This window comes from Eulemur rufifrons, chromosome 6 (assembly GCF_041146395.1).
Source record: "Eulemur rufifrons isolate Redbay chromosome 6, OSU_ERuf_1, whole genome shotgun sequence".
NCBI lineage: Eukaryota > Metazoa > Chordata > Mammalia > Primates > Lemuridae > Eulemur > Eulemur rufifrons.
The window spans coordinates 37,084,936-37,099,175 of record NC_090988.1 but is presented as its reverse complement, the minus strand read 5'-3'; the positions used below and the strand labels follow the sequence as shown (position 1 = coordinate 37,099,175).

Below are 14,240 nucleotides of genomic sequence, written 5' to 3'. Positions count from 1 at the left end.
TGACCTCTTCATTTTACAGATGAAGAAACTCAGTCAAGAGAGCATCAATGACTTGCCTAAAGTCCAAGTAATAGTTAGTGCCAGAGAGAACCTGAGAGAAGTCGCATAGTAAATAAATATTATTAGTACTTTGGCTGTGTTCGATTCTAAACCACACTGTGGCATGATGGTCAGCAGAGTATTTGCATTGTGTCACTGGCCTTCTCTTTTCTTTCTAGTGTTGTTTCAACAACTTTGTGTGTAGTGATGCTTGGAAAACACTTTAGGAGGGAAGCAAGTGAGGGAGAGAAGGAGAGGAGCAGGAAGGGAGGCAGAGAAAACAATGAAGGATGGATCAACGAAGACCTAAATTCAGATCATTATTGTGACCAGTTTTATTCTTGTTCTTTACAAAATGGGAGTAATGACCTCAAATATTGCTGAAAACTACTAAATGTGATGATTTAAGACCACACATGAGTTATGACCACATAAATCCTCTTACTCTGTATTTATTCTTTTGAAGTGAAAATGTCCAACAAAAAGGAATGAATTACAAAAGTAAATATAGACTACATTTAAAATAAAAACCAGCCTGTACACAGAAGTAGATGTTTAGAAACAATCAATCTTTCTTTAAGACTGGCATAGGAGACCTAATCAAGCATTGAAAAAATTAAATTACAATAAAAACTAGTCTATAGAAGATAATCAATACATCAAAGATTTATTGAAAAATTTATTTAATTTTGCTAAAATGATTTAGATCTAATTGTGCTGCCTGTCACCATTATCTTAGTTAACAATTGCTTTTTAGCTCAGTTTGAATTTCAGAAGGGATATTGTGACTTTTTAAAGCCTTGAATCAACTTCTTTTCTGCACTTGGTCAAGTCCCATCTGCCATTTATATGGTTTTAAAGTATTCAGTTCTGGACTTATGGCGTAAGGTCATTCAGTAAGATTCTGCCCCAGCAACATTTAGTAAAAACTGGTTTTCTCCCTGCTTTTTAAAGTAACAAAATATAAACGTGTTTCCTAAGTCCCTTCTAATCAGTTCCTTTTCTTTCCATCTTGCTACATGCTTTTGTCAATTAAGTAGATACTATGTGCCAGCTTTTCTGCTAGGTCCCTACAGCAGATGGGGTTTCTAGTTCCAAGGGACACAGAGTCTGGTGGAGGTGGCAGACATGCCAGTGAAGGATTAGGACAGGAGGGGACTGAGCACCCTGGAAGTAGGAGCAACACCGTTTTCTCCTGACCTCATTATTGTGTTCACACAGCCGCTCTGAGGCTGTCTGCAGTATGTGCTGATCTTCACTTTTACTGAGTATTTTCTCTAGACAAAGATCAACACAAAGCTTTTTTTCCTTTCTGGGATGATTTTTTTTGAAGGTTCAGGCTTGTCTGCCTGAAAACGTTACAACCGATGGTCTGCACCGACCTGGCAGCCTCACTGGAGTACACGTTCCCAGCGTCTCTGGTCCCGCTTGCCTCTGCAGGGAGTGTCTTCCACCAGTGTGTTTCTGTTTGCAGCCCTCAACGGATACCTCTTTGGAAACTTCCCTGAGCCTGATATGTGTGTTGGTGAATCCGTGTCCTGGCACCTCTTTGGGATGGGGAATGAGATAGACATCCACTCCATCTATTTTTACGGTAACACCTTCATCAGCAGAGGACATCGGACTGATGTCGTCAACCTGTTCCCGGCCACCTTCCTCACCACAGAAATGATAGTTGAGAATCCCGGGAAGTGGATGATAACCTGCCAGGTCAGCGACCACCTACAAGGTAAGATGGACAAAGACCAGAGTGGAGACGCTTACAACTAACTATGCAGGTAAACCACTGGTCACAGGCACTCATCCAGCGGCTGCCGTTGGTAGATTCTTGGATGTATTACATTTAATTAAATAACAAATGTATAGGAAAATGCAATGTTCATTTATTTGACATCCTATCAACAGATAGTTATTAATCACCTTTGTATGGACAAGGTGGGGGACAATCTAAAAAATGATGAGACCTTCAAGAAATCTATCTAGTAATTAGACATAGACATTTATAAAATGAATAAAATTTGAGACAGAATGAGATAAATGCTCTTTAGGAGCTATAGTCACTACTCTGGAGCAGCCAGAGAGGCTTCCTGAGGAGCTGGTTCCTAACCTGAGCCTGGAAACATGAGTCAGAACTGAACAGATGAAGAAGGGAAGAGGCTTTCCAGGCAGAGAAAGCAACACGAACTGGGAAAAACACCTGTTCTCTTTGAGCAACTGTAAATACAATAATAAATGTTTAGCATTGGAAAGGGCTTTCTAGATTATAAGGACCAATCCCCCATCCAATTCTTGAATTTCTTTTTGAACATCTCTTGTAAGTAATTGTAGCAGCTCATCTCCCCTCTGGACTGCTCTATTGGAATGTCTTTCCTTGTATCGAGACAAAATCCATTGACCTGTAGCTTTCCTCATGGCCTAGGACAGATGCATGATAAACATTTGTTGGGTTAAATGCATGACGAAGGACTTGGTCTTGGTTCCTTGGGACCCAAGAGAATACGTCCTTTCTCAGCTGGACCATGAGGTCCGGCACAGTGATGAGAAAGAAGCCTGGGGAAGGGCTCTGAGTGGCGATATGCAGCAGGTGCAGCTGCGTCTGGGAAGGTGACTGTGATCCTCAGATCCTTAGGCACACTCGTGACATAATCAGTACAGTGATTTCAGAAGATAAATATAATACATGTGTGCGGAAAGGATTTGATGGGGAAATTCTGGCCACTGACTGCTAGTTAAGAAACACTGGCAACATTAGAGTTATGACATATAAAGGGTCTGCCCTGAGATGGTAAAAACAAGAACAGAAACAAAAAGTGACAAGGAGATAGACACAGAAGAAATAACGTGTGATTAAATTTGGATATTTACTAACCACACACCGTCACTAACAGGAACAGAGATCCACCTGTTCAGGGCTGCTTTGATAACACATTCTTGTTCCCATCCACCTAAAGCAGCTCATCTTAACATTAGCCAGATTATACCGATTACATTCAGCTCAAGAGTTGATTAGTTAATACATACTAGACACTCTTCTGGGAAGACAAAGATGAATAAGACAAGGTTCCTGTTCTCAAAGGGTCTCATGCTGTTAAATCTGGGAAGAAACTGTAGATTTAAAATCAAGACATTAGCAGCCATTTGAGACTAGCAAGATTGCTCAATTGTCCAGTAGTTGTGGACATGGCTGCTGTTTATACAGTCACTGAAATATAGTATTTCCTAAACTGCCCACCTTCAGAAAAATTTATTGTAAAAAATGAGAAAATATATATTATTTGATTTTAAAAATCAGTAGTCCCACATAGAGATAACAGCACCACATATTTATGAATATCTTCCTATTTTCTATACCTTAGCATACAAATATATGACATTTATAAAATGAAATTAGTCTATTAATGCTGTCCCGTAGCTTACTTTTCTCACTTATTAGTGTATCAGAAATACGTTTTCATGTCAGTGCATATAGAGTTACTTCGTTATTGTTAATGTTCCCAGTGTCCAGTATAAGGAGATTACGATTAACTTAACCAACACTCTATGGCTTAACAGTTGTATTTTCCTCCATTATTTTGTTCTATTATAAACAGTCCTGATGATAATCAATTCACAGATATAGTTGCACTTTGTATGAACATTTCCTTGAGAAAACTCCTAGATTTGGAATTCCTGCATCAAAGAGTTTGATTTTTTTTTTAAAGCTATGGACATATATTGCAAATTCTCTTTCAGCAACTGTAGTTCTTCCACCTGCAGAGTGTGAGCATACCCCTCCCCCCATGCCTCTACCAACATTGAGAATTATTAGTCTTTCTAATCTTTACCAATCCTATAAATGAACAACAGTATAGTTTGAGTACTGTTAAGGTTGAACTATTTTTTTCATTTGTTCATTGGCCAGTATTATTTCTTTTGTGAATAACCTATTTCTGTCCCCTGCCCATTATCTATTGGAGATTTGCTTCCCCACCCCCCCTCTTTGTAAAAGTGATTTACATATTAATCCCCTGTCATATTTGCTTCAAATATCCCTCACCCCACCATTTATCCTTTGTTTTTAACTTTGTTTATGGTCTAATTTCCTGTACAAAAGTTTTAAATATTCACAAAGGCAAATCTATCAGTCCTTTTCTGTATGATTTACTTTATGAGTGTTTATACATTGGCTGTGGTTTTCCTCTGTTCTGCAGCTGGTATGCTGGGGCAGTACAATGTTGGTAACTGCAAAAGTGATATTTTTCACCCCAAGATGAAGGGTCAACAAAGGCGCTACTTTATAGCAGCTGAAAAAGTTCTTTGGGATTATGGTCCTCAAGGCTATGACAAATTCAGTGGTCTTCCCCTCAATGCCTCTGGCAGGTAAGCACTCTTTGCTGGTGTTTCCAAGCCTTTCTTCACAGAGGCATGTGTTAGCTTTCCCTGCGATTGCATTTGTATTCCAGGCACTGATCTGATGAGCACATACTCATAGATGGCATAATGTTGCTGCTTAGAGAGTTCTTAATACTGTATAAGTACTGCTGAGAACTGGCAGAGTATTTATTCTTTTCTTACTTGCTGGTTAAATCAAACCACTAGATCCATTCATTCATTCATCCAACATTTCTTGAGTACCTACTATGTGCAAACCACAGTGCTAAATGCCATGAGAAGTACTAAGCTGGGAGAGAATAGGAAAAAGCTTTTGCATATATGCAGCAGACAGGCTTGAAGAGGGAATAAGACAAGACTCTGTTTTGGAGATGAGCTGGCCAAGGAGGTTACCTTTTTGGTTCAAGGGAAGCCTTAGATAAGTTATGCCCCCTCTATGTCCTATAAATGTTGTTTTCCTCCCTGTTCAGTAAAATGCCATTCTTCTTTCAAAGCCTAACTCTAATGTCTGGGGTCCCATGGCATATAGTATTTTTTTAATTGAATCTAGCAAGTCATTAAATGTATGTGGACTCCTGTGATTTGTTATAGAATCATATGCAATGACTTCTGTAAAAGCATTAAAAATGTACAGTGTGATCTCAAGAATGATTGCTTTGCCCTATAATCCTTTTTTTATATTTGAGGGAATGTTTTGGAAATTCCCTTTGTAATCAATGATAACACATCATTTGTTTCTTTAGTTGTACATTTCACTTATTTGTTCATTCATTCATACATTCATTCATTCATTCATTCATTCTTTCACCAAACTGATGTACTTGAACCTTACTTAAAGGATTTGTGTGAACCACACATGAAAAACTCTTTGATATAAACAGTCTCTATTGACCAATATTTCTCCATGAAGAGAATAATGAGAATTAGCATTTAAAATTATGACTTAGAGGCCTTCTAGAATTCTGAAGTGCCTTCTGAAATATGAAAGGTTAAACTATGTTCAGTTGATATTTAATGTGATATATGAAAGCACAACGTACAAGGTGAGGTGAGGAATGCAAGGATATCTAAGACAATGTTACCACCTTCAGCTGGGTGCACAGGAGAAGAAAAATAATGTTGCAAGTTACAAATATGAGTAAGATGAGTCATCCAGTGGGTTCTCTGGGCATTCAGAGAGAGCTAAGACAGCCAGGGAACACTTCACAGAGGAAGTGGGACTTAAGCAGGATTTTGAAGAGTGATAGAATTTATGCAAGTGAATAATGAAGAGAAAAAATTTAGATGCAGGAATTAATGCAAAGCACCCACTGTATAGGGGAGCGTGAATAGGTCAGAATGACTGGAGTAGAGGATTTGCATAGAGGAATAGGCATTTGCATAGATAAATAGGGAGGGAATTGGGATAAAGTAAACTGGGTATCAACTGCAGAGGTCCTTTAATTCTTTTGAACTTTATTTGATTGGCAATTGGAAGCAATTGAAGATTTTGGAGCAGGTAAATGACAATGAAAACTACTGTTTTAGAGATTAATGTTGTAGCAGTGTGTATGTTAAGAAAAAAATGCATGAGCCAGAAGATGCAGAGTGTGCAGTTAGGAGGGTCATATAATGGTCCAAACCCAAGCAATTAGGGCATGAACTGGGGTTGTGTCAGTGGAAAGAAAGGAAAAGAAAAAAGGCACAAAGGGCATAGAAAAGGAAGGGTGCAAAAAATTTACAAAGTAAGGATGAATGAGATAAGGGGATGAGGCAGAAAAAGAAGACAAAGCCAGTCTACATGACTGAAGAGTGGTGGTACCATTGATGGAAATTACATGGTGCAGAGACAGTATTAGTCAGAATTTATATTGTCATCTTCACAACTTGGAAATTTGGTATTTCTTGTATATAGTTTATATGATAACGCTCCACTAATTAAACTGTTTGATTAACTAGACATCCATTCCTTAACCATGCCAGATATCAAAGAGCTTACTAAATGCAGACACTATTCATATTGACAGCAGCAAGAGAGAGAGGGATGCTTATTCTGCAAAGAAACCAGTTAGCTCTTTGTTAATTTGTAGGACACCATTCTGGGACTCTAATATGGTTCTCCTGTGCCTTCTTTGGTTGCTGGACCTTGGGGGAAGGAAAGTACAATGGCTAAGAGAGAAATGAGCTTAAGCATCATCTAGCTTCTTAAGACTGTTGAGGCTGGTTGACTATTTCTTGGAACTTGGATGTAGCCTGTGCTGTCTTTTCTCGGCAGATGGGTGGTGAGTGGGCAAATGACAATAAAATGAAGCTTCATAACTAAGGCGTTTCGTAGATATGTTGACATGTGTTCTCAGGCAGGTTCCTGTGTCTTTTGACAGTGATTCTGAGCCCTACTTCACACAAGGGGACAACAGAATAGGAGGAAAATACTGGAAGGCTCGGTACACTGAGTTTGTTGATGCGACTTTTACCCAAAGAAAGAGAATCTCTCCTGCAGAAGCCCATCTTGGAATTCTCGGTACAGTAAAACCATCCCTCATGTTTTGAACCCCGGGAGATGTTAGCTGGGCATATATTAATACATCCACACAGAATGACTCTTCTGTTCCAACTCACTTCCTTCTGTCTCTTTTCATTCTCCTCTATCCTCCTCTTGCTATTTTTCAGGCCCAGTCATCAAGGCAGAGGTGGGGGATACCCTGTTAGTGACCTTTGCCAACAAAGCTGACAAGGTCTACAGCATTTTGCCCCATGGTGTGATCTATGACAAAGCGTCTGATGCGGCCCCAAACATAGATGGTAAGTCTCAGCCTGGGCTTGGGGAGGAAACAGGATGAGGGAGCAAAGGTCTTAGAACTAGACAGACCTGGTTCAAATCCTGGTCTTTTCTGTTACCAGCCTTGAGAGCTTGGCGATTATTTAAACTTTCTGAACCATATTCTGTTCACCAGTCAAATGAAGATGACAACACCTCACAGGGCTTTGGAAAGGGATGGAGAGAATTTAGGACAGGATCTGGCCCACAGTAGGTCCTTAGGAAACATTAATTTCTTTCCTTTTCCCTCAGCAACGTAGTAAATCTCAAAGCGAGCAACTTTCACAACCACTTCCTCTTCTCTAAGATGGACAGCTTTTCTGCTGTAGGTTGCATGGGAGTCTGTGTGTGAAGCCAAGGGGAAAATCTGATTTCCAATGTTTCATTGACATCAAAGCCTCACACATGGTCTCTGTATCTATCAACAAATGTGTATTTAAAACCAGCATTGTGTGCTTACCATCATATGTGGCCTCTCCCCATCACAGAGGACACAGCACAGGCTTGCTGCATGGAAGGAAGGCAGATGTTGCCTGGTGGCTGCAGGAACTATCCTTCCATTCATGATACTGCTCTTGGGAAACTCCTGGTTCCTTAGTACCCGTCCCTCTCACCGTAACAGACATCAAGGCCCCCTGGGATACTTCACACTTGCATGTGAGGCCACGCCCAGCCTGAGAACAGCCTTTGCGGTGATGGTGAGGGCACAGAGGAGGAGGGAATGGGGCACACAGAGAAAGAACACTAGGGACAGACAAAATGTTTATATTTTCCTTTTTTAACTAAGCAAACATATTGGGCACCTTTTTGCAAAGCACTGGACAAGATGCACAGGGGGTCTCTGGCCTCATCTAGTAGGAGAGATTCAATGTGTTTTTTGGCAATACAAGGTGAGGATTAAGTGCACAGTCTTTGGAGTCAGACAAAACTGAGTTTCAATCCCAGATCTGCTTTTTATCAGCTTTATCACCTTGGGTGCTCACTAATCTCTTCTATCTTGTAGTTATTTGAGTTATTTCCTAGTTCAATCTTCTAGATTTCAAACTCTTTAAAGATAGATCCCTTGCTTAACCTTTTTTGGTATCTTCTGCAGGGCCAAGTAAAATACTTTCTATATAGAAGGCGCTCCAGTGATAGTCATAGGTTTTCGTTGAATTATCGAATGGGCCACTATCACTCTTTTAATATTTGCTAAGCCTGGTATTTGAGTAAGAAATAGTGTGCAATCTATGAATAAGATAATCCTCTAAGTACCTGTCGTATAAAACAGCAGGCTGTGGCAGTGGCCTCCTCTGGTAGGATACATAAGAGGAAGCAACTGTCCTTGTGCAAAATTCATCATCATCAGAGAGAGGGAAGACCCAGTGTGACAAGTTTAATATTCTTGGCTGTTGCTTTGAGTAACTGTTTCATTTATATCCTCAGGATTTCTGAAGCCAGGGGCGCATGTTAAACCAGGTGAAACCTTCACATACAGATGGACGGTGCCTGAGAGCGTAAGCCCTACAGCTGACGACCCGCCCTGTCTGACCTATCTTTACTTCTCAGCAGTTGAGCCAATCAAGGACACAAACTCTGGCCTTGTAGGGCCTTTGCTAGTCTGTAAAAGGGGCGTTCTCAATGCTGATGGGACACAGGTAGGCCATCAAATGTCACCAGTTCTCAGGGTTGTATGTGGGAGAGAGCCGTAATATGGCTAGAGATCAGCGATAGTCAGCTACAGAGAGTGATTTCTCCTGCTTCCTCTTGTCATTGACTTCTACATAATGGCAACTTTATTTTAATGTTTTGGGTAAAAATTTAAGATCTGAATTTCTAATTACAAATGCCTGTCCAGGAACCTAGGATTTCTGCTTGTTGTGGCTGGAATTTGGTGGGCTTTTCCTGGTGTTGCTTTGATTCTGGAATCTTCAGAAACCCACATGGAATGCTAACTAGAATTATTCTTCTTGGTCAAGGCTTCTCAAACTTGGCCACCATCAGAATCACCTGGGGACCTTTTAAACCTCCTTTATTCAGGTGCTCCAGACCCATCGGTCAGAACCTCCAGGTGATTCCAATGTGTAGCCAAGGCTGAGAACTGCTGTGACTCATTATGGTAAAATGGAGGTTAAGCACTACTATGGCTGAAGGAAAGAGAACATGTGTAGATAGCTTCTTTCAAGTCCCAGCTTAGAAGCTTGAACAGTTGCACTGATTAGAGTGGCAAAGCATAGCATTTCAAGCTATGTCTGCATGGTATTAAGCACACTGATGAAAAGAGGAAAATCCAGTTTGCTTTAGCAATTAGAAATTGCAAGGCAATTTATTTAAATGGTATGTTTTATAATTTTTGGTATTGTATGGGCTCATTTCTGGGCTCAAAAGAATGTCCAGTCTTAGAGGACACAAAATATCTTGGTCCACTTCCACTTTTCATTTCCCTACCCGAAGGACCAATCCTGGAAATGTCTGTTACATGTGTTAGAAGTCTGAATATTTACACTGTACCTCAACAATCATATAAGGCAAAGCAGAATGATTATCCATATTTTAAAGCTAGAGAAACTGAGGCTCGGAGACATTGAGTGAATCCCAGGAAATATACCAAGTAGTAAAACTCAGAAGTAAAACTTAGGACTGTGAGCATCCAACTTTGTCCTTTTTCTGACATACTAACTTGCTTCCTACCGGCTAAATACCTAAGCCAAGGAGATTAAATACCAGATAATGTTTGAAAGGTAGTTCGGATTTTGTTCCTGTTGCATCCATTCAGAGCTAACTTTGAGGCTTGCTAGAAGCACCTATAATCTGTGAGAGTTGTTGCCTAAGCTAAATAGTATTCACGGTCAGTCTATTTACACAAAGTTCATGAAAAAAATAGTAACCTGAAACACCCCATACCTGGAATTTGGCTGAGAGAGGAGTTCATTTGGCCAGATGGAAAGTTATTTTCAACACAAGAAGAATTTTGAAACCCCTACTATGTGCCAGGCCCTCTACAGACAAAAACCTGGCAAGGCCTCTTCTAGGCAGGTGGAGAGATGAACATGAAAAGAGGTGTTTGCATCTCTTTCTAGTAAATTGTCATAAATTCTCAGTGGTGAATGGATGTCATAGGGTATGGTCAGGTGATATAAGGCTGTTTTCTAATACTCATAGCCCTCCACAATAACTGTTCAACCAAACTCCCAACTGCTGCCCTCCCCCCTCCTTTCCTTCCTTCCTTTATTTCTCTCTCTCTCTCTTTTCTTCCTTCCTTCTACTCCCACCCTCTGTATCCATCTTATACTTTTTATTTTGAAATAATTTGACTTACAGACAAATGGCAAAAAACCCCACAAAGAATCCTCATATACCCTTCGCCCAGATTTCCCAAATATAAACATTTTACCTCATTTGCTTTATTACTCTCTGTTTTTCTGCATTATTTTTTTCTGAACTGTTGAAGAGTAGGTTGCAGACCTGAAGTTTCTTCAGTGTGTTTCCTAAAATTAAGAACACTCTCTGATAGAAACACAGTAAAACTGTCCAAGTCAGGAAATAACCTTGACATTCTCAAATCTATATACCTTTTAAAATTGTGCTAATTGTCTCAATGATGTCCTTTATAGCAAAAGAAAAATACATTTTTCCTAGTCCAGGCTCTAATCTAGGATCAGGCATCGCATTGCATTGTCTCCTGTTCACACCCCCTCTTTCCCCCATGATTAATTTCATCACAGGGCACCAAGCATGACTTTTATAAAGTGAAAATAAGATCAAGTCGCTTCCCTGTTCAACACTTCCAGCGGTTTCCTATCACATGTAGAATAAGAATCTACACTTCTTAGCCTAGGCCCTGGGTGCCCCGGCCTCTGGTTCCCTTGATGTCTGTCACCGTGCTCCCTGCCCACTTGCGCTCCATCCACATTATCCTTTCTGTTCCTTGCATGAGCCAAGCTTGTCTCCAGCTTAGGGCCTCTGTACTAGGCTCTTTGTGCCTGGAACATCTCCCCTGTCCTTTGCATAGCTAGCTCTTCTTGTCACCTCCTCAAAGCCTTCCCTGATCACTGGGCTAAAGTCACTCTCTATTATATCATCCAATTTTATTATCACTTACCACCATAGGACATTTTTCTTGTTTATTTTTTTTGCTTATGTGTATAATATGCTTCCTCCTACAAGAATATAAGTACCATGGAACAGGGACTTTGCTTGTCTTATCTTCATTTCCTAGAACAATGCCTGGTACATTGTTAACATTCAACAAATATTTATGGTTGACTAAACAACATACAGGGTCATAGCTCTTTCCCAAAGTTAAGAAGTTTAGTTAACAGAAAATGCTATCACACACATCTTAAACATTAAATGTGTGGCCTGCAAACAGACACTGAAAATCCCAGTATGGCCTCATTTGCAAAACTCATTTCCTTTACCCACATTTCAACATGCAGATTGGTGTGATGGTTTATGGTTCAGACCTCCCAGCTTCCCCACTGCCGGGGGAGCCGAGAATGTACTTACTTAGACGCTCTTCACAAAATGGTTTTGTGCTGCAGACACCAGCCACCACTCAGATGCTCCAGAGAGGCTCCCCTCAGCATTCCACACAGCTGTAGTGGTCAGGGCTCTCCAGGGAAACAGAACCAACATACATGTAAAGAGAGAGAGAGAGATTGATTATGAAGAATTTGCCCATGAGATGATGGAAGCTAAGTCCCAAGATCTGCAGAGTGAATCAGCAAGCAGGAGACCCAGGAGAGCCACTGGCGCCGTTCCAGTCTGAGAGCCGGCAGGCTTGACAACCGAGAAGAGCCGACATTGCAGTTCGAGTATAAAGGCAGAAAGAAGCTGATGTCCCAGTTTGAAGGCAGCCAGGCAGGAGCAATTCCCTCTTACTTGGGGGAGGCTCAGACATTTTGTTATATTCTGGCCTCCAACCCACATTAGGAAGCACAATCAGTGTTACTCAGTCTACTGATTCAAGTGTTAATCTCATCCAAAAACATCCTTACAGAAGCACCCAGAATAAGGTATAAACAAATACCTAGGTACTCTGTGGCCTAATTAAGTTACGCATAAAATTAAGCATCACACAGGGTCCTGTCACCTTCCTTCTAACGTGCTATGAAGAATAGTAAAGCAGGATAAAGTGAGTGAGTGTGTGGGCTGAGGAGATGACATCTGTGCAGGGAACTGAATCAAGCGAGGGAGTGGGACAGACAAGAGCCGGGAGGGAGCCCTCTAGGCAGCGGGGGCAACACATGGAAAAGCCCCGAGGCAGGAATGAGGTTGGCGTTTTCACAGAAGGGCAGAAGGCCAGGGTGGCTGGAGCAAGCCAGGAGGTGAGTATAATGAGATGAAGTCAGAGTGAGAGAGAGGGAGGGAGGAGAGAGGCTGGACAGGACGTGGAGGTCAGTGAGCACCAGTCTGACACCAGGAGCATCACAGAGTGGAAAGACTTCTGAGCAGGGACTGATTTCCTTGGAGGAAGTCACATGGGTTGGGGGGAAGGATATAACGAGAAAGACGAATGTTCTGGGTATGGAACAAATTCATCAGAGTAAGGTTCTGAATCCTGATTTACAAAATCAGGCGAGTGCACGGCTGACGTTGGTAGCCCTAACCCACTTTGTGTGAACTTTGACAGCGATGCAGTGCTATGAACTCCTCCAAGCTGCGCTTTTTACGTGTTCATTTCTTTCTTCTCTGTAGAAAGGAATAGACAAGGAGTTTTACCTGCTGTTCACAGTCTTTGATGAGAATCTGAGCAGGTATTTTGATGAAAACATTCAGAAGCTTACCTGGCGTCCCTTCAGTGTTGACAAAGAAGATAAAGAGTTTGTGAAATCCAACCGAATGCACGGTATGACAAACGACTTTCCCTCCTGCGAATGAAAGGCATAATTGCACTTGAAGTGAAAACATTTGGAATGTTTTAATTATCTTAATTTTGGTTTCTTGGGTATTGTTCTTGGTCACAAGTAAGTTATTTCATGGTGAAACCTATATTTCATGGTGAAACCTCACTATCTCCCAGAGATGTTGTGAAACTTAATACTTCTAAAATGTTTTATCACCCTTAGATGAAGCAACACAAAATTAAAACTAGCAAAGATCACAGTTCATCATAAATGTAGAAAATTACTGACAAAATGCCCTCTGTTGGGTTCACAAGAACATCATTAAGTCTGAAAACCAAAGTGATAACAGGATATCATCATTATACAGCAAAGCATCTCTAATTAAGTAGTACAAGTGACTGCTGAAAGTGTTAATTTGTAAAACACTACCGCCCCTATCCCAGATCTTCATTTGGGAGGAATTATTTAATTCTCTCTCCCTGTCTCTCTTTATATCAAGCAAACCACATGCTAATTGGTCGTGACTAACTCAGGATGCTCGTTAGTCCTGGGCATATTACCTAAGGTGGTGGAGTAATGAATGAGCAAGAGTTCAAACTCAAAGCCTGCAAGAGCGCGCGGTCGACAAAAGTGCCTAAATCAAGTATTATTAAGATAACGGATGCTAATCTGCTTGTTTTAAGACCCAGCATAACATCTATTTATTGCCTTTAAAAACATTATGAAAGAATAACAAAATAGCTCCCAGCCTCCTTCCCTGCCACGGAAGTCCAAAACAGTCCACGGTTACAAGTGGCGCACAGTAACCAGGTCACGGACCCATGGTCCCAGATGCGCATTTCCGACAGAGTCCCCTCTTGGACGTCCCCTCTTGGACCAATGGAAAGTATGGAGTAGTGCATTTTCAGTATCATCTCCTATAAAAAGAAAAATTTTGCTATAACTAAATATGAAATTTGTTTATGAACTTCTTAGTACACAATAAAAAAGGGCAACTACGCTAGAAATGAGGAAACATAGCAGTTCCTTAGCGGAGAAGCTAAACTATAAAAGAAATTTATCATCAGAGAGGGCTTTATTTAGAAAATATTAACCGATTGGACCATGTCAAATCTAGCCCCAACTTGGTTTGGCAATGAGAAACTCATTTTCACATCTTAGAAAGGCAAGGGGTGTTGTTTTTAAAGCAAAGTTCAGGGAAAATA

General features: G+C 40.7%; 1 protein-coding gene across 1 annotated transcript in view; it reads left to right on the top strand.

The window, feature by feature from the left end:
• Positions 1 to 14,240, top strand: part of HEPHL1 (hephaestin like 1) — a 63,586-nt gene that overhangs the window by 25,134 nt on the left and 24,212 nt on the right. The window contains exons 5-10 of the mRNA XM_069469061.1: positions 1,514 to 1,768; positions 4,230 to 4,398; positions 6,771 to 6,910; positions 7,060 to 7,191; positions 8,633 to 8,844; positions 12,887 to 13,037. Coding sequence (XP_069325162.1) covers positions 1,514 to 1,768; positions 4,230 to 4,398; positions 6,771 to 6,910; positions 7,060 to 7,191; positions 8,633 to 8,844; positions 12,887 to 13,037 — 1,059 coding nt within the window. The remainder of the gene's footprint in view (positions 1 to 1,513; positions 1,769 to 4,229; positions 4,399 to 6,770; positions 6,911 to 7,059; positions 7,192 to 8,632; positions 8,845 to 12,886; positions 13,038 to 14,240) is intronic.